Genomic DNA, 27,394 nt, shown 5'->3' on the forward strand with positions numbered 1-27,394 from the left:
TTGTAGGGAGGGTGATGGTGGAAGGAGAAGAGCCACAGCAGAGAAGAGCCAACGTGATGAACTGAACAGAAAGCAGAGAGGTTGAGGGCACCGGGACTGCTGGGGCAGAGTACTGGCGCGGAGAAAGCCACAGAGGAAAGTAATTCTAGAAATCTGTAAGGGCCTCCCATAGTACACTGCTAAATGCTAGGTTGTGTACATGCAGGGTGAAATTCTATAAGGCTGGACAAAGAACCACCAACCTACTGTATGTTGTAACCTGAACAACTCCCAGAGCTCACACACGATGGCAGGTGATTCCACAAGGCAGAGTGCAAGGACACTGCCTAATACTAGGGCATTCCACAGATATCCCAGAGGGGAGTATCACTCATTTCCATATAGCTCAACTATTCCTAGACTAAAGACCAGCACTAATAAAGCTTAAAAACAGTCTTGAAAAGAATCTAAGCCAAAACACAAGTAACTTAACTGCCTACCAAAAAACCCTGAACATTGGGAAAAGAACAAAAACCACACACACAATTATGCAACATTTACAATGTAAAGAAATTCACAGGGAAAAAAACCCAAAGATTAATGGCCAAATATTTTCTAAATTTGATAAGAAGTATAAACTTAAAGTTCCAAGAAGCTAAACAAACCATAAACAATACAAATTCAAATAAAACAAGGCATATCATAGTAAATCGCTAAAAACTACTCAAGAAAATTTAAGAAGCGAGAGGACAAAATACACAACCTATACAGGAGTACAAAAATAAGAATGAGTGCAGATTTCCTGTCTGAAACAATGCAAGCCAGAAGGCAATGATATAACATCTGTAAGTACTAAAGGAGGAGGAAGGGGAGAAAGAGGGGAAGGAGGAAAGGCCTGTTAAAATAGAATTCTAAGTCAATCAAAAACATCTTTAAAAATTAAGTTGATTCCTGGGGCACCTGAGTGGCTCAGTCTGTTAAGATCTGCCTTCAGCTCAAGTTGTGATCCTGGAGCCCCACGTAAGGCTCCCTGCTCAGTGTGGAGTCTGCTTCTCCCACTTTCTCTGCTCTCCCCCAGCTTGTGCTCCCGCGTGCTCTCTCTCAAATAAAATCTTAAAAAAAAAACTAAGCCGATTCCAGTTCCAGGCAAAGATGGAATAGATACTGCCACTTATCGTTCCACTAAGTAAAACTAAAAACCCTAGAAATTATAAAAAACACAAACATAAGCAAACAGATTGCTAGGGCCCTTGCGACCAAAGCAATGACATGGCAGGGAATTTCCTACATAGTCTTTCACTACGGAGTCTGAGGCAAAAAGAATAAACTGTTTCCCTAATATTATGGACAAGGAAATTGTCTGCTCTCATCATATGCTCAGCATCAAAGAAAAAAGTTCTAGACAGTGCAAAAAGGTGAGAAAAAGAAAAAAACCGGAAGAGTCAGTTCTCTAATTTCATTCTTTTTCAAGACTGTTTTGGCTGTTTGGGATTCCTTGAGATTCCTGATGAATTTTAGGATAGGTTTTTCTATTTTCATAAAAAACATCACTGGGATTGTGCACTGAATCTGTAGATCGCTTTGGGTAGTTCTGGTATTTTAACATTAGGTCTTCCAGTCCATGAACACAAGCTGTCTTTCCATTTATTCACGTCTTCTTTCATTTCACTAAACAATGTTTTGTAGTTTTTTTTTTTTTAAGATTTTATTTATTTGAAAAAGAGAGAGAGATTGAGAGAATGAGTGGGAGGAGGGGCAAGGGAGAAGCAGACTCCCCGCAGAGCAGGGAGTCTGACGCAGGACTCTATCCCAGGACCCTGAGATCATGACCTAAGCCAAAGGCAGACACTTAACCAATTGAGCCACCCAGGCACCCTGTTTTGTAGTTTTCAACATACAAGTTTTGCCTTCCTAAACTTATTCTTAACTATTCTATTCTTTTTGATGCCACCGTAAGAAGAATTGTTTTCTTAATTTCCTTTTGGGACCTTTTGGGAAAATTGTTGGTTTACAGAAATGCAGCGGATTTTGTATGTGGATTCTGTGTTCTCAACTTTGCTGAACTTGTTCAGTAGCTTTAATAGTTTTTGTGTGAGATATTCAAGGTTTTTGGCATATAAGATCATGGCATCTGTGAACAGAGCTAATTTTATATTTTCCTTTACAATGTGGATGCCTTTTACTTCTTTCTTGCCCGACGGCTCTGGTTGGGAATTTTAATACTCCGCTGTGTTGAAGTGGCGCAGGAGGGCACCTTCCCTCGTTCCTGGCATCAGGGGAAAGCTCTCAACCTCTCACCACTGAGGCTGTCGGCTGTTGTTTTTTTGTGCATGGCCTTTATTATGTTGAGGTAGTTTTCTTTCTGATCATAGAATGCTCAGAGTTTTTATCACAAACATGTGTTAGAGTCTGTGAAATTATGTTTCTTCATTTATTGGCATTCGTGTGATTTTTCTTCAGCCTTTTGATGTGATGAATAACCTTAATTGACTTTTAATTGTTGAACAAATCTTACATAACTGGGATACATCATACTTGGTTATAGGATCTATCTTTCTATCTACCCATCCATCCGTCTATCCAATCAACTTATTATCTTTTTACCTGTTCTTAAGTGTTTAATCATTTAATTTATTATTTATTTTTTACCGTTTTCCTTTCCAGGCAAATTCATTTCTATTTCTGTGCCTTATTTCTTTCTTCTGCAATCAAAAATGTTTTCTGCTTTCCTGCTTATCACCTACATATATAAATTCTCCAAGTGCCACGTTTCCCCATGTGCTGTCCATAGACCACACACATCAGAATTACCAAGACAGCTTACAAGAAATGCAAATGCCTATTCACAGAATTTTAAAAATTCTTATTAATGAAGTCTGGGATGGACAACTTCCTAACCTTGCTGGTATCTATATCCAACACTAGGCACTTATTCTCTCTGTTTTAAAGATTTATTTATTTGAGAGAGAGAGAGAGAGAGAGAGAGAGAGAGAGAGAGAGTGTGTGTGTGTGTGTGTGTGTGTGTGTGTGTGTGTGTGTGTGTGTGTGTGTGTGTGTGTGTGTGTGTGTGTGTGAGGGCAGGGGCAGAGGAGGGGGGAAGAGAGAGAGAGAGAGAGAGAGACGGACAGAGAAGCGGACTCCCCGCCAAGTGTGGAGCCTGACATGGGGCTTGATCTCACAATCCCGAGATCGTAACTTGAGACAAAATCAAGAGCTGGATGCTTACGCAACTATGCCACCCTGTACACTCCCTTTACAAGAGCATCCATCTCATTCTACTTAGCCTCTGACACCCTACACTGCATTGCTGCTCTCCCTACTTTGTACCATGGCCCAACTCCTCACTCCATTAGGTCTCTAACATCAAGCCCAGGGTCACCATGGTTTCCATACCCCATTTGGATACCTATGCCTAATGGCTTTAAAACAATATTATTTCAAAGGGCGCCTGGGTGGCTCAGTAGGCTGAGTACCCGACTCTTGGTTTCGGCTCAGGTCATGATCTCAGGATCATGAGACTGAGGCCCGAGGTGAGCTCTGCACTCTGCAGTGAGTCTACTTGAGATTCTCAATCTCCCCTCTCTCCCCCCTCCCCCAGTGCATGCACTCTCTTTCTCTGAAGGAAAAAAAAAAAAAAAAAAAAGTTTTATGGGGGAGCCTGGGTGGCTCAGTCAGTTAAGTGCCAGACTCTTGATTTTGGTGCAGGTCATGATCTTAGGGTCATGAGATCAAGCCCCTTGTGGGGCTCTACACTGGCCACAGAACCTGCTTATGAGTCTCTCTCTCTCCCTCTGCACCTCCACCACCCACCCCCCTCGACTTGCATGTGTGCTCTCTAAAAGAAATAAATAAAAAAGATAAAATATGGTTTTATGATATATTTATCTACATCAATACAATACTTTGTTCAGTTTCCATGGTTTTTCTTTTTCTTTTGCTTTATAAAAACAGTACCAGCTAGTAAATCATTTTTAGGGACTTTTTTTTTACTTAATATTATGTTTCTAAGACTCATCCATTATTATTACGTATCAGCTGTAATTCATTATTTTTATTACCATATCATATTCCATTGTGTGAAAAACTAGAATATATTTATTCCTTTTAACGGTAATCTTGGATATTTCCATTTTCTATATGTTATAACCAATCTTGCTACTACCTTTCTGAAAAGTGTTTTCTGGTGATTGTTGGGCAAGAGTTTTTCTAAAGGGGAACTGCTAGATTATATAGAATTTATTTGTAACACATTTTTTTTGTTATACATTCTGGATACCAAAACTATACACATTATATGTGTTATAAATTTCCCACTTTGTAGCAAGTCTTCATATATTTGCCATGATGATGTTTGATGAGTAGAAATCCTTAGCTTCTTATGCCCAATCATGGCATAGGTTTTATTGGAAGAGTCTAGAGAATTTCCGTAGTAAAGATTTTATTTATTTATTTGACAGAGAGAGACACAGTGGGAGAGTGAACACAAGCAGGGGGAGTGGGAGAGGGAGAAGCAGGCTTCCTGCGGAGCAGGGAGCCTGATGCGGGGCTCAAACCCAGGGCCCTGGGATCGTGACCTGAGCCGCAGGCAGATGCTTAACAACTGAGCCAGCCAGGCACCCCTGGAAATTCTTAGTTTTAATATAATCCAGTATATCAGTCTTTACTTGTATGATTACTGCTTTTGATATCTTGTTTATGAAATCCTTCCTGACAACAGGGTTGTGATATTTTTCTCCTTCCATCTATTAGACTTAGAAAGTTTAAAAAGTTTTGCTTTTAACGCTTATGGATTCAGTCAACTGGGAATTAATTTTTTTATACAGGATAAGACAGAATCCAATTTCTTTTCCATTACTATGTGATATAAATTTTTTTTTAAAGACTTTATTTATTTATTTGAGAGAGAGAGAGCACAAGAGGGGGTAGGGTCAAAGGGAAAAGCAGACTCCCCGCCAAGCAGGGAGCCCGAAGTGGGACTCGATCCCGGATCATGACCTGAGCTGAAGGCAGTCGCTTGACCAACTGAGCCACCCAGGCGCCCTGTGATATCAACTTTTAGGGCACAATTTATTAAATATTGTTTTCTGTCCCTATTTTATTTTTTTTAAGATTTTTATTTAACAGAGATAGAGAGAGAGCACAAGTAGGCAGAGCAGCAGACAGAGGGAGAGGGAGAAGCAGGCTCTCCACCGAGCAAGGAGCCCGAGGCGGGGCTGGATTCCAGGACCCTGGGATCATGACCTGAGCCGAAGGCAGCCGCTTAACCGACTGAGCCACCCAGGCGCCCCTTCTGTCCCTATTGCAGTGTTACCTCTGTCATATAGCAAGCTTGCATACATATGTGTTTCTGTTTCTCTTACAGAAGAGAAACTACTGTGTTCTGTTCTACACTGGCTTAATACACCGTAGCCTGAAATTAAGTCTTGGGACAAAAACCTTTACTTTATTCATTAATTCCATTCCTTGGAATACACCGTAAAGAAATGAGTGCCCACATCCATCAGTGGACATTAAAGGAATATTAAGAGAAACATTTTTGGATAATAGCCTCAAAGTGGAAATAACCCAACAGTAAAATGGAAAAACTGTATTGTAGACAAACAACGGATTAGTACACAATAAAAAGAAGGTAACTACAGCAATGTGTAACAACATAGATGGTTTAACATGTATATATATGGTGAGCAAAAAAGGTGAGACACAAAAGCATATTTCATGTATAAATTCCATCTAAATGAAGTTCAGTAAGGATAAACTAAAGAATACTGTCAGGGTTACATACTTAAATGGTATTAAAAAAGTTATAGATGTGGTTACCTTAGAAGTCAGGAGACTGATTATGGCTAATGGTAGGCAAGCAGTTTGTGATTGGGAAGGCACATGGGATGCTAGCTAGCAGTGTTCCATACATTCACCCCTTCTATGTCTACATCGGTTGTTAACTTTGGGAAAAAAATTTTAAACTGATTTCTTATTTATTTATTTTTTTTTTAAAGATTTTATTTATTCGACAGAGAGAGACACAGCGAGAGAGGGAACACAAGCAGGGGGAGTGGGAGAAGGAGAAGCAGGCCTCCCGCAGAGCGGGGAGCCCGATGCGGGGCTCGATCCCAGGACACCGGGAGCATGACCTGAGCCGAAGGCAGGCGCTTAACGACTGAGCCACCCAGACGCCCCATGTTTATGTACTTTCTGTATGTGTATTCCCCTCCTTACTTCCCTCACCATCTCTAAAGAGGTTTTTTATTGTTTTTTTTTTTTTTTAAGTTTATTTATTTATGTAAGTATCTCTACACCCACCTGGGGCTCAAACTTATAACCCTGAGATCAAGAGTCCCAAGCTCCACCGACTGAGCCAGCCAGGCGCCTCTAAAGAGTTTTAATGAGACGAGAATGATCCTTTTATTTCAAATGTGGTTGAATTTTCTTGTAAACCGTCCAGTCCTGCTGCTTTTTTTTTTGCCATAAGATTTTAAATTAAAGATTCCATTTATAGAAAAGAAGCACTCAGGCTATTTCTTCTTGGGCAGGTTTTTCCTAGGAATACGTACATCTCAACTATTTGTTGGGTGTAACGTGCTTATAGTCATTTTTTAATCTCTCATATAAAGCTTATCTCCTTTTTAACTCATAATGTTCTTCATTGATCAACTCTACCAGCAGTGTGCATATTTTATTAGTCTTCAAGGAACTAACTTTGGTCTTCGGTGATTCTTTCTATTGTACCTTAGCTTTGTTAATTTAATGTATATGTTAATTTCTTCAAATTCTAAAACGTAATTTTGTGGAAAATTAAAGTGTTTAATGTTGGTGACTATGATACTAGAATTTCCTGGAACAGAAAGGCTTTTCTGGAATAAAGCCTTTTCTCTGAAGCACATTTTTTTTTTTTTTAAGATTTTATTTATTTGACAGAGAGACAGTGAGGGTGGGAACAAGCAGGGGGAGTGGGAGAGGGAGAAGCAGCTTCCCGAGGAGCAGGGAGCCGGATACAGAGCTCAATCCCAGGACCCCAGGATTATGACCTGAGCAGAAGGCAAGACACTTAACAGACTGAGCCACCCAGATGCCCCTCTTTTCAGTATTTTAAAGCCTCAGTGACTAAAACGGAAAAACACTGATACTAAAATAGTCTGATGGGAAGAAACAATAAAAATAGACCCTAAGACCCCAAAACATTTAAAATTTAGTATATAATAAAGGTATCATTTCCAATAAGTAGGGAAAAATTAATCAATAAATAGTGCTAAGACTACCATTTAAAATTTTTTTAAAGTTTAAATTACATCTCTTTTTAAAACGAAATCTCTATTTTCCTGCCTTTCCAAAAAAAATACTACAATTCAGTGGCAATATAAAGAGTAAAAACTACATACAACATAAAAACAGCCATGTTTACAAAACTAACCTTGACAATGAGTGATCATAAATATAGCACTAACTCATAACTTGTACTAAAGCAAATTTCAACTGATTTAAACACCTATATGCGAAAGCTTATATGGAGGGCGCCTGGGTGGCTTAGTTAGTTAACCATCTGCCTTTGGCTCAGGTCATGATCCCAGGGTCCTGGGATCGAGTCCCGCATTGGGCTCCCTGCTCAGCAGGGAGTCTGCTTCTCCCTCTTCCTCTGCCCCTCCTCCTTACTCATTCTCTCTCTTAAATAAATAAAAATCTTAAAAAAAAAATAAAGGTAATATGGAATCCATTAAAGGAGAACAGTTAAATAAATCATTCTATATTCTTAGCATGGAGTAAGGTAATTCTACATGTCCTAATGACAAGATCTCTGAGACACATGATGAGAAAGAGTTAAAAACTACAGTGTGTTACCACTTATATAAGACAACAGCTTTGCAGATGCACCCACTTGTACAGGTATAAGAAAAGATATCAAAGTATACATAGTATACTGATTTTTTTTTTTAAAGATTTTATTTTTAAGTAATCTCTACACTCAGAGTGGGGCTTGAATTCACGACCCCAAGGTCAAGAGTCACATGCTCCCCAGACTGGGCCAGCTGGGTGCCCCTCCATGGTATAATGTTCACAGTCACGCCTTTGAGGAGAACAGGATTTGAGAGGAAATGAGATCATGTGAAAAGAGACTTAACTTTTCAATCAGTAAGCTTTCAGCTTCACTAAAAGTAGTACAAGCACATACTACAATGAAAAAAATTTCAATCCCATATATTCTCTAGGAAAAAAAAGTATTTTTCCCAGATGTATGCATTAGAGAGATATGAAAAACCTCTCTATAGAGGATTCACCAAGGCAGATGGCAGAGAAAAAGACTGATAAACTCTCACTGTTGTATTATTGTTTGGCAAGAAAATAAAAAGAAAACAACAAACACTAAGGGTTATCATTCTGACTGTATATAATGAGTACCTAAAAAATAGGTAAGGTACATAAACAAATACTAATGTCCCAATATGCAAATAAGTGCAAATTAAAATAAGTAGGAAGCAACATTTAGGAAGTATATTTCACCTAAATTAAACTGATGAAGACATTTTTGCCCTGCCTCCGATAAAGATTTTTAGAAAGATAATTGCCAGGGTAGGTAAGAGTGGGCGGTTAAGAAGTATATGACTATTACTGTATAAAATTAGTAGAAGTATAAATTGGTGTGGCTTTTAAGAGAGCAGTTTGAAAATAAATGTTAAGAGGCTTAAAAACTGTCTAGCAGTTTTAATTTGTATTTCTCTAATTGTGAACAGGGCCACCATGTAACTACGAATGAGCATGCTGTATTTAGTAAAGGAAAAGTCATTTGCAAATGGTGAATACTGTATTATGACTCATTTAAAACTACCAAGCGCACCTTCAGGGAAAGAATCTGGTTGGACACGTAACAAAAGGATTAAAAGCTCTTTTATGGGGAGTGATTTTTGGCTCTGCACTCTACACCTTTTAGAAAAAAGTAAGACTATAATAAGGAAACTATGAAGAAAATAAATCTAACATGCAGAAAAATGTGTGACGACAGGATGAAAAGTCTGGAGCGCAGAGAAGAGTGTGAGCCTAAAACTAATCCCAGGCACACAGCTGTGTGTTGGGTAAAACACATAACCTCTCTGGGCCTTGAATTCCTCCTCTGCAAAGTCAGGGTTTCAGCCTGGACTGTTACATCCCATGTGCTTCTTAATATTTCATAATTGCGGGCAGCCATAAATAACACTTTTAAATAAAACAGAAGAGCAGGTTTTACGTAATGAAAGGTTAGGAGGTTACCTGAAGAATTAAGCTGCATATGTATGTTACGTTTGTAAAAAGCTGTTTTTCTCCCCTCAGATAAAATGTCAAACAAGGATACTTACCTCTTAGTATGCTCTTGCTCTTCCTCTGGGAATGGCTTCTGCTTTTTCTTGGTCTGTTCTTCCAACAGCCAACTTTTCCTCTTCAGCCCCTTCTTATGTTCTGGACTCAGGTTTACGCTCTGTACCACAGCCTCAATGACATCTGTAACTGTGTCGGGACGGAGGGGTAGGGCTGCTCTTTCTTCGCCTTCATTCGAGTCAGGGCTGACAAACCGGGCAGCCTGGAGCGCTTGCATTGACACCACAGCCTGGAGAGGGCATTTCCGAGGTCGCCCTGGTCTGCGTTTCACAAAGTTATTCCCTGTCCTGGCCTGTCTCTGAAGTTTTTTGGCTTTTAATATTTTATTGACATGGTCCAGGTTTTTCTTAGTGGCCAAGATTTTGTCATAATTGCACATTTTCCGAGCTTGGCGCTGCATGGCTTCCACAACACTTCTCTTGATATGATGGGGCGAGCAGCTGCTCGGCAGCTTCTCAGACAGGAGTGAGACGCTACTACTGCAAGAGTCACCGGGGGCTGAGGGCACCAGAAGGCTGTCCGGTTTTCCCAGGGCTCGCTCCCTGCTGTGGCTGCGGCCTGGACTGGAGGAAGGTGGCCCCGAGGCAGATGCAATCACAGCATCTATATTCTTCTCCAGGGGCTCTTGGTCCTCATGTTGGACCATCCGCTGCAGCAGACTATCCACAGAGTCATCCCCGGAAGCAAGCAATCTTGGACTTCGAGAGGGAACTCCGTTTACTAAATAAGACAACAAATCACACATAGAGACAAACGGAACACAGCTAGTCATTTAAATTAACTTTTTACGTCAAAGGAATACTGCTCCATTTTTCTTAACAGGATTAAACATCCTAACACCATATGCATTTGTCTCTCCCAAGCAAGTTGACGGTTTATTTTCCTGAATAAGGCGTATTACAGTAATCATGATAAATTCAAAATTGGCCTGTTTCCCTAACAATATGTGAGTTAAAAAGCAACAACAACAATTCTCACTCTCTGAGATGAGGAGCAGAAAGAAATAGTTTATTTCTTCAAAACTGACAGTCCATTTAACTGTAGAGACTTGCCAGTTAAATGCTGGTGGTATTTCTAGTTCAGTGCTTTTTCTGACAATGCTGCAAGTACAAAGGATATAAGTGAAACTTCTTAAGAAAAGCTTTAAAACCAGAATACTAAACATATGTATAAACTAATTTAAAGAACACACGTTGACGGTAAGATCAGAAAATAAGTGGCCTTCAATGAATCTTGTTATCTTAGTGGCCCAATGACTTGGTGATCTTTGTTTCTTCAAATACCACTCCACACTTTTTTATGACTACACATAATGTGGGAAATGCTCACCTTCCTCTGGCAAGCCATATTAGTTTTACAGTATCTGTAAACATCAGATTGTAACAGGGCCATTTCCCAAGAGACCTAGCTGCTTACTATTAATGAACAAAGGTCGTACTTTTCCAAAGCTGATCAATGGATTTCCTACCTATGTGAGTTTAAAATGTGGTACTATTCTAGGTACTCCTTTACAAGCCTGGGGCATTCTAGATTCCGTCTCATCAATTTTTCTCAAATTACCAGTAACTTCCTTCAGATAATATCCAGTAGAGTCTTGTTTAAATTCAGGATTTTTCAAATTTCAAATTCTCAGACCTATTAAATATCACTACTTCTTAAAATCTGGCCTCCACTGTTTCTCTGGTAATACATTTTGATTATCTTCCAGTTACTTGCAACACTATCAGATTTAACTGTAGAGGTCCCTAATCCCCGATACTGTGTCTTTACTTTTCATACTTACTTCCCCAATGGCAACATGTTTATTCTCACAGTTTCAATGATAAGAACACACATATGCATCTTCAATTTTCTCTGAAGATGACCACAATGAGAACTGCTTCCTTCCTATACCTGGCTTGAGCCCGTGAGCATTTCTCACTTTCTCTGGTACAAGTGCTTTCCTTGTTGAACTCTCCAAGCTCTTTGGCAATTCATTCAACTACCACCTATATTCTGAGATGCCCAAATCTCTATTTTCTGAATAAAACTTTTCTTCTACTTCTCTACTTTTGCATGTTTCACAGATTTCTCAACTCACATTCACAACTTAAGTCATTACCTCCTCCTTCAACCTTGCTCCTCCAGACTACGAACCTCAGTGAACGATACCATAAAGCCAACTCTTCTACATTGTATATATGGAGCACCAGTTACATGGCAGGAATTTTGTCAGCCAAGCTCAGGTCACATCATCTATTATTTCTTCTCTACTCTCCCCACAAACCATAAAATGTGGTTTTATGTTAGTCTGGTCTCTTCAACCTATCCACTTTCCTTCACACTACCACAGCCACTCGATACTAAGCTAACCTTGTCTCCCTGCCCTAAAGCAACAGCCCACCTGCTTGTAGAGCTATTACAACATGTACCCAAGTCTTTGTTCTCCCACCAAGTGGTAGCATTTAATTCTCCTCTTGAGTATGAGCTGCCCTTAGTGAGGTGCTTCTAGCAAAGAGAATTCCACAGAAGTAAGAACATGTTGATTTCCAAGTTCGGGTTAGAAAAGGCAGGACACATTCCACCTGGGTCTCTCTGAGAACATCTGCCCTTGGAAACCCAGCTTCCACAGTATAAGTCAGTCTAGGCAGGATACTGTCCTGTTTCCCAATAGATCCTGCTAAGGTCACAGACAATAGCTTTCATAACAATGACTGCAGCCATCAGTAAAATCATATATTAAACATATACTATCCCTTTTAGTGTATTTATCCCTTTGGATGTATTTCAAAACAGAGCATTAGTTCAAGGATGGGCCATAAGATGTCTTGTACAAAATTGTATTTGTTCAGTTGTTTATGTATCTCAATTACTAAACAGAGGGTCTCTAAACTCTCTACTATTTCATTTTTTTGTCTATAACTAGAAGGTTAGGACATAGTTCTGATTGAGTGATTTGCCTTTTGAATGCAAAATAAAGGTTGTCTTGTGCTACTGGAGTAAATGAGAATGCTAGGTCAACCAATATTGAGGATATACTGATCAAAAACACTTAAGTTTATACGGAACAGGAATTAAATTTGCATTTGGCTCTGGAATAAACTCAGGGCACTACCATTCGACAACAAATTTTCATTAATTTTTTTCTGGGTCCCACAGGCAATATAAATCTGCATGTGAGGGGAGCATCTGCCTTCAGCTCAGGGCATGATCCCAGGGTCCTGGGATCGAGTCCTGCATTGGGGGGTCCCTGCTCAGTGGGGAGCCTGCTCCTCCCTCTCCCTCTGCCCCTCCCCCTGCTGTGCTTTCTCTCACTCTCTGTCAAATAAATAAATAACTAAAACCTTAAAAAAAAAAATCTGCATGTGAGACAGGAGGTGAGAATGAGCTTGTGGAGAGGTGCTCCTTTTCTTGCTCCTGCCTTCTTCTGTGATGGGTTGGTTTCCATTTGCTCTTACCCTGGTAAATGTCACCTTTAGGGAGTGCCAGATTTATGCAGGGAAATCTGATATGAACCTCTGTGCTGCTCAGGCTCTATGCCACCAGGAATCAGGCAGATGTCAAACGGTTCTAATACTCCTTTAGTTCTGTTGGATCAAGCTTTCTGAAAACTTCTGGTTTCCTATTTATTTATCTCGAAGTTCAGCAATGTTTTAAGAAATGTTTCCCAAGTTTTATCTAGTATTTTAGTTTTAGGGGCCAAGAAGTTTGTTTGCTCAGTACATCTAATTTACCTCATTGCTGGAAATAAAGAGCTCAAATTTATACCAACCAAGGCCACCTGAATTCTAGCAGTCCCTTCTCAAGCAGCCAAACTGCTCTAACTCTGCACTTGCAAACTGGTTTTATAAAAATCATCTTCCCAATTATTAACGTCCAAATCTTTCTTGACCTCTCCGTGACATCTGACATTAAGAGGCTTCCATTACATGTACTCTTTGATCTTTCTACACAAACATCTGTGCAAAACTTTTATGTCATCACTGACACCTTCTCTTCCACTCCCCTCCAATGCGAATGTTTCTTAAATCTGCGTTCCTGCTGTCCCCTCTGGGTTAGCTCACTCACTGCCAGATCCATGTTTCTATTACATACTGCTAGGTCTGCATCTCTACCAGACGTCCTGCTCAAACTACAAGCCACTGCTTCCAAATGGTTCACTAACATCTCCACCTCAACAGCCCAAACGCTGTTCAAATTGAACATATCCAAACCTGAAGCCATTATCGATGCATTTCTTCACACATTTCTTGTCACATTCCATTCTCCACACTGTAATGCTGTAGAGATTTCCAAAATGTGTATGTGGTAGACAGTGCTATTATCATAAATATCTGCTGCCCTGCTTTCCATAACATTATACTCCCCCCACTTCCTTAACAGAAGTCTTAACCATGCGATCTGCTTTAGCACTGAAATGTGGGCAGAAACTCTTAAGAGCTGGTCAGCGCTTTACTGTGCTGCTCACCCTCTGTCACAAGATCAGCAACACTGCAAAAGAGGCTCTGCTGACAGGGTCCTAGAGGGAAGACAACACACAGCAGACCCGCAGTGGTCACAAGGCATGAACAAAAGGAAGACTTTGTGGTCTCAAGCCACTGAAATTTTGGGCCTTTTTTAGCACCGCAAAACCTATCTTATTCTGAATTATACAATATATCAAACAATTTTTATCTTCTCTGTTCAAAATCCTTCAGTGGCTCCCAACCGCCTCCACAACAGAGTCTCAATGCCTTCAAACGAAAAAAACACACAAAAAGGCCTATGCTGTATGGGGTCCAGTCTGTTACTACTTTTACAGCCTCACTCTCTACCACCGTCACATAATATCCCTCACACACTATGTGCAGCACATCAATGTGCTGCTCTCCAAAAATAGCGTTCTCTTTTATGGTTCTGGGCCTTTCTTTGTGTTAAACACCTTCTTACTCTTCACTCTGCCCCATGTGTCGACACAAATGACGGTAGTTTATGGGTCACACCTTAAGGGGTGTCTTCTTTAGTCACGCACATGGTAAGTGCTGGAGTTCCTCTGCACGTCACCATATTTGCTCACTGGTCCGTTACAGAATTTAACACACCTTTGCTGGTGACTATGTCAGAATCCTTGAGGGTAGGAGCCTTATCTTATTCATATTTGTATCTCCAATGCTCAGTATTCAGTTACTCTCAATAAATATTTACCTGAATGAATAAAACAGTCTTATGGTAAGAGTAACTTTATGGATCTAGGTATTATTTCTTTTGTTTACTAAAGTAAAATATTTTGGTGATTTTCTTTGGTGGCTATCTCCTTGAAATCTCATTCTTTCTTTTCAGGGGTTGGCAAACTTTTTCTGTAAAAATCTCAATGGTAAATATTTTAGGCTTTCGAGGACACATGATGTCTCACATACACTTTTTTTCCTTTCTCCTTTATCTTTTTAAGCAATCCTTTAAAAACAGAAGAACAGGGACAGCTGGGTGACTCAATCGGTTAAGTGTCCAACTCTTGGTTTTGGCTCAGGTCATGATCTCAGGGTTGTGGAATCGAGCCCTGTATCAGGCTCTGCAGTTGGTGGGGAGTCTGCTTGAGATTCTCTCCCTTTCCTTATCCCTTCCCCTCTACTCCTCTCCTCTCTCCCAGCTAGTCCTCTCTCTCTCTAAATAAAATCTTAAAAAAAAAATAAAAGTAAAAACGATTTTTAGCTGAGGGCTGCACTAAAAGAGGCCTTGGACAGCATCTGGTCCACAGGCTGCAGTTTACTAAACCCTGGCTTAGGTCGATACCATCAAAAGTAGTCACTCACTGTTTAAGAATCTCTCTGAAGCAGTATGAAAACAAAGCGCTCTGAGAGACAAAACCCTCACTGCTGCTTGAGTTCAACTGTACCTCTGGCACAACGGTGCTAATAAAAAGCTTCAAATATGCTGAAGCCCATCATCAGATAAATTCAACAAGCATGACACGGGTACAATTTGACAGGCTGGCCTTGAACTGATGAAGGAATCAGATTTTCTGACCGTAAGTCACAAGTGATCTACCAATCAAAAAGTATGACAAAAAGCCAAGAAATGGTATGTCACTTCTTGCCTAAAATTTTTAATGGTTCCTGAGTGTTATTAATAAGGTTCCCTACATGCCTTTCCAGTCTCATCTTTAGTCCCTTTACCTAACCACATTGGCTCTTTTATTTAATTTCTTAAACTCACTATTCTCCCCTTTACATATGTTACTTCCACTGCCTAGAATGATCCTGCCAGTGCACATCTCTCCTGATGACACTGATAGATTAAAAAGGACTTCTTCCCCTGCAATCCTCAGAGGACAGATATATATATATATCTCTCTGTATACCTTAAATATGAGATATATATCTATAATACATATATATTACCCTCTAGTTTTGTTTTTTTTATAAACACACAATCAGTAAAAAGGAAAAATTGAGAGCATCCTCTAAATCTATGTATGAACTACACAAATATGATATATTGTATTAAGAGGTGATACATATTAAAAATATATAAACATTACACATTTTAAAAGTTGAGGTTAGAAATAAGTATTAATAGAGATTCTTCTTACAACCTCATAAATTGTTTTTGCACATCTCAGAGATGTGTAAATGCTACTTCGGAAACTAGGACAATTTTATATACATAGCCAAGCCTTTATTAAACAGTTCCAATCCACATTGCCCTCTAACACCACACACTCCTTTACCTCAACTCAACTTTTAAAATCTCTATTTTGTGTCTGCCTACTTTTGTACCTAGTCATTTTGAATTATTCCCTCTGGACCACATCAAAACCACTACACATCTGGGAGCAAGCTTACCTGGACTTAAGGAGCACAAAAGGGAGGACCAGGACACTGGTTTAGTGAGCACTTCTGCTCAGTCACACATCCCACAACCGCTTTTGTTTTTTTCTATGGTACGTAAATACAAATTGTAATTTATGTTGTAAAAGTTTATAGTATCATATTTTAAGTCTGTTCACAAGTAACAGATGGGAAATTCTAGTTAAAGTCTGGTAAAACAAACAGTACTTGCCTGTTGAAGAAGTACTCTCAGATGACGACCTCTTCCGGGTAGGGCTACAGGTTGTGCTCTCTGATGGTCGCTGGGAAGACTTTTCTGAGGTTGGCAGAGAACCTGGAGAGAGGGGAAAAGATAGACATCATAGGAAAATTCAAGTCTAAAAATAAAGTCAAATGATTTTGTGTGAGAACTGTAATATTTTAGTTGTTGTCACTGCCATTCCCTGCAATAACACAACTTTTAAGCTGACAATAAGTAGACAATAAGCAGACGACAAACCATACTATGTGCTGCCGACAGAATTTCACAGGTCTCATATACATGATTTTCTCCTGTTACGTTAACAGAGGGAAAACTAGTTTTAGTGGAAGAATGAACAGAATACACAATTTAGTTTTTATATATCACTACTATGAAACATATTAAGACATTTATTGATAAAGGTCACTGGCAATATTCTAATCATGCCTATTCCTGATTATCAATTCAAATTCATCATATGAACCGACAAACAACATTTATAATGCAATTAATTAGGAATGACTAATGTGAGAAAGCAGGTCCACCCTGAGCATTTCATTTGATAGAATCAGAGGTGAGAAGCAGAGTCAGACCTTAAATCAGTACATCCTATCTACTCCACAGAAGTCACTTTCCTAGTCTGTGTGTTTCCTCTACAGCATACTCGGGAAGAACTGGTGACTAATTTATCCATGGAACAGAGCAAACCTACTTTAAAGCTGTACACATAAGGTTCCTATATACATAAGAGGTCATAAAGACAAAGAAACAATTTCCTTTCAAAAAGTTACACACTTTTTGCCAAAACCCGTAATCAATGCAGCATAATTTAACACATTTCTTACTGAAAAGTATGTTGTTCAGGAAAGATTATTTTTCTGGATAAAATATACTTGGTTCTGATACAGGATTCCTTATAACCAAAAAAGCCAGCTGTAGAGAACCCATAATAAATATCCATCTCATGTTTATCAAAAAACTAGCAGTACTGTGAAATGTTCACTTTTAACTAGAAATTACAAATAGAAAGCCTTACATGTAACCAGAAGCACAAAAGGTACAAGAAATCAAATACCTGAAGATGAGATTTTTAAGATCTGCCTCTAAATGAGAGTTAACCCCTTAATGAAGACGTGACTAAGTGAATGAAGAACAACCTGAGGACAGAAGAACTGAATGGAGCTACGTTTCTAGTATTTCCCTTTCTCTGAGAGAAATAATAAACCCCGAGCTCTGTTTTATTTATATAGTATCTTAAATCACATCACTGTAAATCCTCTTTTAGCAGGCTCTTTTAGCGTTGCCCAGGTGAGATATAGGACTATGTGTTGCCATTCAAGAGTAACAAGTTAGATTTTTGGGAAACTGATATTGTGATAGTACAACCTATTTCTCAAACAGTGACGACTAATGTGAGATCTAATCAAGAAGCAATACTGTTTATTGTTGAATCTTAAAAATAAATACAAAGGGATTTTAAAAACCAACAGTACAATAAATCCCCCCTAGATTGTGGTTCAGATAAAATTTCCATTAAAGAGCTAAATACCACAATAAAAATATCTAAGTGAAGACATAACTTTTTAAGTATTAATACTGAAAAATTCATGCACTGGACAGATAAATATTTCCTACTCAGACACACAGCCAAGACAGAAGACAACAGTGGCCAAGAAGCTTGAGACATCAGTGAACTCTCTATCACTATTCTCCTGATGAATGGGCAAACAATCTTAGATTAACTACAAGGGAAAGGAGGTGTTAGAGAGTACTTTTTATAAAGTCTTCTCTCTCAGTCATAAACTAACATTTATTAAGGGCACTTTATATGCTAAGTCCTATGCTAGACACCGTGGAGGTGGGGGAGAGAGATAAAAACAGCATACAAGTCTCTGCCCTCAAGGAGCTGATCTAGGATCTTGAATGTCATCATGTACTACATTTCAGATGGCATTTGTGCCATCCATTCTTGAGCTCCGTCTTCAGTTTCTAGGCTATTTGGTAACGTTTCCCAAATTTCTTGCTCATCTTCAAGAAAGTCTTGATGAGGCTTCAACTGTACCTTTGATCATCAGGATATCCTGAGAATCACCCTGCCTGGCCTCACCCACCTCAGGGTAAAAGAGGGTACAGGCACTTTCTTCAAAGCTCCTTCTTTTGGTGGCATCTGGAGCTGCAGAGGAGGCAGTGGGAGGTGGAATGGGGGTCAGATCCCCGGAGATCGTTATTGGCAGCATTGTACAGCAATTCCTGAGAAACTGAAACAATTGAGAGAGACATGGCTTAGCTCACTTAGCTTCTGAGCCACTTTTCATTTCCTGAAAGTAATGGAGGCCAGCAGCCCATTCTTAGGATTTAACAGGAGATTGGAATAAAACTTCATTCAGGCTGGTTCTCATTTTTCATTTTAAAAGTCTGTTTGAATTCCCTTTTCATAAAAAGCAGAGATGTTCTTAACAATATTCCATATTTAAGGGGAATAGGATGTATCCCTGAGATATAGATCTCTAGGGTTCGGTAATCATCAGATCTAGGTCCTTATTTCATTTAAAAACGTTGCTTATAGGACAATAAGATGATGAGAATACGTGAAAAAAATGACCTAATGATGTAAAGCAACCAAGATTAAGACTGGAAAATGATGACCAAAACTTCCATGCATGAGGTAGCAACCTGTTAAAGATGTTCAAACTGGCCTAAGAGCAGAAATCATCGGAAATCTGCAAACATTATCTCCAACACTGCCAAAAACGTACTGTGCAGCTGGGTGGCTGGAGAAGAGCAAAGTAACACCCAGAGAGAACAAGCATGTCCATTTCAAAAGAGACCAATAAATCCATGTTTCAAAACCTAAAATAGAGTGCAGCGCAGAACTGTGTGTGGTGGAGTGTTAAGTACATCACCAAGGGGCAAGGTGCCCTGAGTTTGAGTCCTGGCTCTGCTACAAATTAGATTTTAAGATCCAGGCAGGTAAATGCACTTGAATGTTGGTTTGATAAAGCACTCTAACTCACACGGCTAATGTGAATCCCAAAGTGAAGCAATATAAAAAATTAAAAGGGTTTTTATAAATGTCATACTATTATACATAAATTAGCTCCTTGTTAAATTTTTAGACCCTAATTACTTAGTAATGTCACTGACAGGTGTAGGCAACTATTCGATATTAAAGTAACAATTAAAGAAGGGCAGGGACTTACGCCCAGTTAGGAAAAGGAACTAATGCAGACTATCAAGCATCCTTCTTAAACATCAAGAAGAGCCAGGAAAAGAAGTACATCTGACAGGGAAGTAGGAGTAAGAAGGTACCTCCAAGGCTCATAGGTACCCACAAGGCTGGAAAAACCTCCTCTGGAGTGAATCTCGAATCCACTGACTCTGGAGCACAGCTTCTCCAGGCCTAGGGTTATGCTCCGGATTACATCCATAAAACCCGATGTGCCCACAGGAGGCACGAGAACTTGGTCAACGCCGTTCCGGAGGAGCGCGGCCGTCTGCTTCCCCTGCGCGCTCCTCACCGCTCCCACACGGCGGACTCCTCAGGCGGCGACTGCGCGGCGGCCTCCGTCACGTGATACGGGTTTGTTCACGGCTCATCAGGAGTCACTTCAGCTCTGCCTGGGGGGCACGTGAAGCCCCTCCACTCCTTGTAGGACAAGAGGTTCGTATGGATTCCAGTTCAAGAAACTCTGGCACTCCATCAAAGAATACACACGGAGACTACATACAATTTTACTTATCAGAGACTTCCCACCATTTCTCATTTCAATATAATATAAAGCCGAATAATTAAATACTTCAGAAGTAAACAGAATATAAATGGGATTCTTCAATTCACAAAACTATTGGGTAGAAACACTACTGAGTGTCTCATTACTCAGATATCTGGCAGCTTCAGAAATATGTTTAGAAATGCCACACACATAAATGAAGTACAAATTACAGATAAATCACAAAAGAAGTACCCAAATAAAACTGCACTTCAGCATAAATGTAAGTTGATTACTACACGTATATTCTTTCTCTTCAGTTGGAAAAACAGAGGTCTTCATGTAAAACAGAAGGCAGACTATCAGTAAGGAGGGAAACTGAAAGGGGAGAATATCATAAATTGGGAAAATAATGAGGGAACTAAGAACTGAACACAGACATGTGAAGGAACCTTGGAGGTAGTATTGACTCTATGGTCTCTGGGTTTTACCTGGCCACTATTCAATGAGCTTTTAAACATAAAGACAAGACTTTGGGGAAACATTTTTGCCAAATTAGACAAAAAGGGGGAAAGGTGGTACTTACACAGCAAAACCATAAGAAGAAATCATGGATAAGAAAGACAGAAAGTTGAGAAAACAAAGAAAGAACATAACTGGATTTTAAGGGACAAGAATCTGGAAATCTTTCCATGCTACCCAAAAGTGGGTGGAAACCAAGAAGCTGTTCTGAGGTTGATTTGTCACAAGAGATCTTGCTTGATGTCTACGCAGGAGGAACTGAAACCAGTCTAAGATAAAAAAGAAATACTACATTTACAGATGCCTGGGTGTGAAGACAGTCAAATAGGCAGAGATACCAGCATGGGAGCGGAAGGCATCGCAAAGAAAAAACTGGAATAATAATTCAACCTAACTGCTTCTTTGAGGCCTGGAGTATCCTAAGCTAAAAATGAGGAATTTTCAAATGTAAATTAACAAAAGAACACAGTGAATGAAACCAACGGCTGGTTGGATAAATCATGTATTTCTTCAGTGTAAATCCACTATGAAAATTTTCATAACTTATAGTTATGAATTCTGGTCATGCCCTGCTGGGAGCTCAGCACTAAAGACCCAAGAAACCACGGAATGGTTTGGGTAAGCAGAATGTTTGATGTTTCTTTCTTTCTTTTTTTTAAAAGATTTTATTTTTCAGTAATCTCTACACCTAATGTGGGGCTGGAACTCATGACCCCGAGATCAAGAGTCCCACGCTCCTCCGAGTGTTTGATGTGTCTAATGCTGGAAATATCTTTGGGTAAGCTATGGGAGAACAGATTAAGTGTACCAGATTTGGAAAGATACCATGCTCTAACCAGTTTATAGATGATATACACTTATTTCAAAATCACATATTTGAAACAGTTTCTAACATTTAAATCATTCCTGCTCACCAAAACTAATGCATATTGTAAAATTTTAAATTGAAGAAAGAAGCTTATATTATCATTTACAAGTCAAGGCTATTGGCAGTGTTTGTTCAGTGAATGAATGAATCAAAACTGGTTATAATACAAATGAATACCATAGTAAAAGAATCTGAACATAAAATACCAAAGTATTTGGAAGTTTCTAATCAGGTTTTTTTGTTTCCAGATTCAAATTCTGAATCCTTTGCTATGGTTCACAGCTCAGGAGCCCTGGAAGCTTCTCTTGAATGAGCTGAGCACTGAGATAAAAGCTTGGTCCATGAAAAAAACAGCTGTTCTCAATTGTGGGAAATACATTTACTGAGAGCAATACATTTCATCTGACTCACCAATTAAATGCACTACAAGAGAGAATGATTCAGAGCCTATGCTGGTGATTTTTAAGCTAAAAAGTGTTTTTTCCCTCTAATTAGGATATTTCTCGTAATATCCAAATCAGATTATTCACTGAAATGGAATTCCTCTGGAAATCCCCAAAACTGCACAAAACAGCACAATCAATTTTCTGACCTCATCTCCACATGTTCACACTTCACTTTGGGTGTATCTTTATACATGCTGGTGAAATCGTCATAAATCAGAAAATTCTGATCAATGAGCACAGTCTTGAGTTAAAAAGAAAAAAACACAGTATACTTCACTTCGACTATTATGCTTTTACAACGAATATACTTTTTTCCAAATAAAAAGAAAATTTAGCTCTAATTTATTCTTGGGGGACAAAATAATTATCAAAACCTTTTATATATATATATATATATATATATATGTGGCTGTGTATGTATGTGTATATATATTTATACATCTATAATTTGTAAGCTACAAATGGGAAATACCCCATGCTACCACTCTCCCCATTTTTGAAATCAGGTTGCAGGTTCTGGCATGTACAGCCAGCCATGAGTTGAAAATGCTGAAAAACAGGGATTCTCCAGGTCAGAAACTATTTCCCGTTAGGGCTATCTGATGTCTACCTAACGTAAATACATACTTAATTAATTTGAATTAGTTATGAGGACTGGATGAAGCTTAGAAAGCCTGGCCTGGCTTACATGTGAAATCACTACCATTCCATGTGCATCAGGCAGGTCTTAGACCATTAGTCTGTAACAGTTACTATAGAAGAGTACATAAGTTAAAATAAGCTAAACACCCCATAAACATCATTTATAAAATAATTAGACCTGTTACCCTTTTTAGAGCTTTATGCAATTTAATTTGTTTAATCCAAATCTGCTCAAGTAATTGTCAGTTTGCCCATCTATGAAACAAGAGAAAGTTAGCGACCTTGCTTCAGACTACCTAGGAAGGACTATCCTTCCTGCCTGTGCCCCGATCTAATTTCATTCATTTTCCTCATATTCACATCAACATAATTAATCAGATATGTCTGTTTTATGCCAATGAACACTTAATGATAAATCTACTCAATACAAACATCTTTTTTTTTCTTTAATCAGTTATCAGTTGAGACAGGCTTCATTCAATAATTAGTACTTTTTTAAAAAAAGATTTAGCTGAGACAGAGCCTGCACGTGTGTGCACACACGCGCACACACACACGCATGCACTGGGTGGGGAGGGGGTAGAGGGAGAGGGAGAAGCAAACTCCCCGCTGTGCGGGGAGCCCAATGTGGGACTTGACCCCAGGACCCCGAGACCATGACCTGAGCAGATGCTTAGAAGACTGAGCTACCCAGGTGCCCCAATACTCTGCTTTAAGAAAAAATCTAAACTGGTTGTTTTGGAGTAATTTTAAATTTACAGAAGATCTGTAAAGACAATATGAAGTAAGACTTCTCATATATCCTTTACCCAACTTCCCCTAATGTTAACCTCTTATATAACTATGGTACATTTGCCAAAACTATGAACTTAACTTTAACATAATTTTTTCACTTATGTCCTCTTCCTGTTCTAGGGTCCAATTTAGGATATCATGTTGTATTCAGTTGTCATGTCTCCTAATCACCTCTGATTTAAGACAGTTTCTCAATCTTTCCTTGTTTTCTCAGTTCCTTAATACTTTTGAGGAGTACTGGTCACATATTTTGTATAATGTCCCTTTTTTGGGCTTGTTTTAGTATTATTAGACTGGGGCTGTGTTTTTCAAGAGTACGGGGGATGTGAGTTTTTGGACAGAATACTACATTGTATCAGAGGGTGCATGTTGCCCTCTGATTTATCATTGGTCAAGTTGAACTTGCTCCCAGTTAAGGTGCTGTCTGCTAGGCCTCTCCATTATAAAGTTACTATTTTACCCTTTCTGTATTCTGTTATGTGACCTTAGTCACTAAGTTCAGTCTATATTCAAGAAGTGGGGAACTAAGCTCCACCTCCTTGAAGAGGATAGTCTACATATAATATTTGGAATTCTTCTGTAAGGAGGATTTGTCCTTTCCTCCACTGATCTATTTAATCAAGTACTCGTATTTTTTTCCCCCAAGTAAGCTCTACACCCAACATGGGGATTGAACTCACAACCCCGAGATCAAGAGTTGCATGCTCTTCTGACTGAGACAGTCAGGTGCCCCATACAATCATTTATTTATATCAACACTGAATAGTGGGTATTTACATATTCTTTACATTATAATCCATACTGTCATTACTAATTTTGTTGCTTCAACTATTTCTGCTTTGGCCACTGGAAGCTATTTCAGGATGATGTCCAGAAGGTAACTGGCAATTTTGTAATATATGGTATAGTAAGTAGTTTTTTGGATATTTTAACAGGATACCAATTAATGTATAATGAATCTATCTCCAAATTATGTCTAGAAAAAATATCAGCTGCTAAGACTGAGGTCAATTTAAAATAACAAAGTTTGGGGCACCTGGGTGGCTCAGTTGGTTAAGCGACTGCCTTCAGCTCAGGTCATGATCTCAGGGTCCTGAGATCGAGCCCCGCATCGAGCTCCTGCTCGGCGGGAAGCCTGCTTCTCCCTCTCCCACTCCTCCTGCTTGTGCTACCTCTCTCTCTCTATTAATAAATAAAATCTTAAAAAAAAATAAAATAAAATAACAAAGTTTAAGGGCACCTGGGTGGCTCAGTTGGTTGAGGGTTGAGCATCCAACTCTTGGTTTTGGTTCAGGTCATGACCTCAGGGTTATGAGATCAAGCCCCATGTGGGACTCCGGGCTCAGCAGGGAGTCTGCTTGGAATTCTCTCTCTCTCTCTCTCCCCATCCCCCTGCTTGCACTCTTTCTAAAATAATATATTTTTTTAAAGATTTTATGTATTTTTCTTGACAGAGAGAGACATAGCGAGAGAGGGAACACAAGCAGGGGGAGTCGGAGAGGGAGAAGCAGGCTTCCCCGCGGAGCAGGGAGCCCGATGCGGAGCTCGATCCTAGGACCCTGGGATCATGGCCTGAGCCGAAGGCAGCCGCCTAATGACTGAGCCACCCAGGCGCCCCTAAAATAAATAAATCTTTTTAAAAAATTAAAAAAACATAGTTACACTCTTTTCACTTTAATAATTATGTGACACTGAAACAATCACCTCACTGACAAGATGCAAATATTTTCTTGACAGAATGTGTAATTATGAGTAAATAATAAACCAGACAGAATTGCTACAAAATTTAAAGCTGTAAGAATTTTAAGTGTGTGCACTTCCTCGGAAATCTAACATTTACCACTATACAAACCGCTGAGATCACAAAAGATAACACACTAAACCGAACCGTCCACTTTCCGTCCTTCTCTGCAGCACCTGACGCTGACTGTAAACTCCCCTTAGGACAAACCCAGCGTGTTCCCTGGAGACAGGTGCACTCCCTTTCACAGCTTCCACAATCACTTCTCAACAACGTTTATCTTCAGGCTGATTTCTCTTCTGAGCTACGGATCTCCATATCCCACTAACCAGCATGAAACCCAAATCCACTTTCTGCTCCAACCGTCTCCTCCCATATGCCCCCTTTCATTCAGTCACACGGCTGTCCAACCAATTCCTGAAAAGAGGGATCTTACAAACATTCTAAAATCTCCCCCTTTCCTCACCTCTTCTTAAAATCGACTTCTATGCTTTCTTCATCACTACCTTAGTTCAGGCCCCCCATAATACTTTGCTGGGACGATTCCCAAACTGGTGCACCTGATATTTTTCCAGTCCATCTACCATAGTGCTGTCAATATAATCTCAGCAAATCATTCTTCTTTAAAACCTTTGGCTTCGGAGCGCCTGGGTTGCTCAGTCGGTTGAACATCTGCCTTTGGCTCAGGTTATGATTCTGGGGTCCTGGGATGGAGCCCCATATAGGGGTCCCTGCTCAGCGGGGAGTCTGCCTCCCCTCTGCCTCTCCCCCAGCTCGTGTTCATGCTCTTTCTCTCAAATGAATACATTAAAATAAAAAAATAGTAAATAAATAAATAAATAAATAAATAAATACCTTTAACTTCCCATTGCCTATAGGGTCAGCTCTATTTAACTCCTTGGTATCTTACATAAACAAGATGTTTTATGATCTGTCTCCTGCCTATCTTTCCAGCCTCATCTCCTGGGTCCCATATCAGACTGTTTGCAGTTACCTAAGCACACTATCAGATCTCCAAGACCCTGAAAAGCTTATTTCTCTGTAAGCAATAGTCTTCACCCTTTATTCTTTGCACACTAAACTAAAAACGTCTTGGGCGCCTGGGTGGCTCAGTTGGTTAAGCAACTGCCCTCAGCTCAGGTCATGATCCTGGAGTCCCGGGATTAAGTCCCGCATCGGGCTCCCTGCTCTGCGGGGAGTCTGCTTCTCCCTCTGACCCTCGCCCCTCTCATGCTCTCTCTATCTCATTCTCTCTCTCTCAAATAAAATCTTTAAAAAAAACAACTAAAAACGTCTTTCTATCTCCTCCTGAGTCCCTCTCTTCTCTACCCCCAAAACATGTTGTGAATATCTCAATTTTAGGAACTATCAATAATTGTTTGTTTTTTTAAGATTTTAAGTAATCTCTACACCCAACGTGGGGTGCAAACTCACAACCTGGAGATCAAGAGTCACAGGCTGAACTGACTGGGCCAGCCAGATGCCCCTGGGGCTATCAATAATTATTTGTATACATGTCTATGTTTTCTGCTGAATGGTAAATTCCTGATGGCAGGAAATGAGATTTTATTCATGCTTGTATTCCCTGTTCCTGGCAAACAACAGACAATAACTGTGAAGGGGGGGGGGGGGTGCCTCCTGGGTGGCTCAGTCGGTTAAGTGACTGCCTTTGGCTCAGGTCATGATCTCAGGCTCCTGGGATGGAGTCCCACATCGGGCTCCCTGCTCAGCTAGGAGTCTGCTTCTCCCTCTGCCCCTCCTCTTCTCATGGTCTCTCTCAAATAAATAAATAAAATCTTAAAAAAAAAAAAATCTAGACACATTTCTATCTGCTTATCAAAAGAGTGACTGTGAAGAAGATATGCTCCAAGAAACAAGCTAACAGAAGAATTCAGACTTTTGTTATAATAATTTATCTGTTCTTTGTCTCGGATTCCTGGCAAAGAGCTTCAAAAACCCTTGGAATTTCCTGAGTGATAGAAGTGTCTTCGTTACGTCAAAGAGGTGACTTAAGGTGGGCCCCAAGACCTCACTGATGGGGCTGCTCACTAAAAAGACCAATCACAGGATCAGAGGACTGAGATTTTGGGCCAGCCCAATCTACAGTGAGTGGAGGGGGACTAGAGATTGGGTTCAATTACACAGTGATTTAATCAATCATGCTGATGTAATTAAGCCCAATAAAAACTCTAGCCCCAGAGGCCTGGTGTTGCATCTTGATTGGTGAACACAGTGATGTGCTGGGAGGCGACACAGCCAGGTGCCACAAAATGAGGGCATGGAAGCAGTGTGTCCCCTTCTCCACTCTAGATGTTGCCCTACG

At 39.7% G+C, this 27,394-nt stretch overlaps 1 protein-coding gene across 6 annotated transcripts in view; it reads right to left on the reverse strand.

Annotated features, from left to right (window-relative positions):
- ASH1L (ASH1 like histone lysine methyltransferase) overlaps positions 1-27,394 on the reverse strand; it is a 195,873-nt gene that overhangs the window by 94,159 nt on the left and 74,320 nt on the right. For all 6 annotated transcript variants that reach the window (XM_027613237.2, XM_035722526.1, XM_035722524.1 and 3 more), the window contains exons 4-5: positions 16,339-16,440; positions 9,303-10,041 (exon numbers count right to left, since the gene is read on the reverse strand). In XM_027613237.2, coding sequence (XP_027469038.1) covers positions 9,303-10,041; positions 16,339-16,440 — 841 coding nt within the window. The remainder of the gene's footprint in view (positions 1-9,302; positions 10,042-16,338; positions 16,441-27,394) is intronic.

Source organism: Zalophus californianus, chromosome 10 (genome assembly GCF_009762305.2).
Source record: "Zalophus californianus isolate mZalCal1 chromosome 10, mZalCal1.pri.v2, whole genome shotgun sequence".
NCBI classification, from domain to species: Eukaryota; Metazoa; Chordata; class Mammalia; order Carnivora; family Otariidae; genus Zalophus; species Zalophus californianus.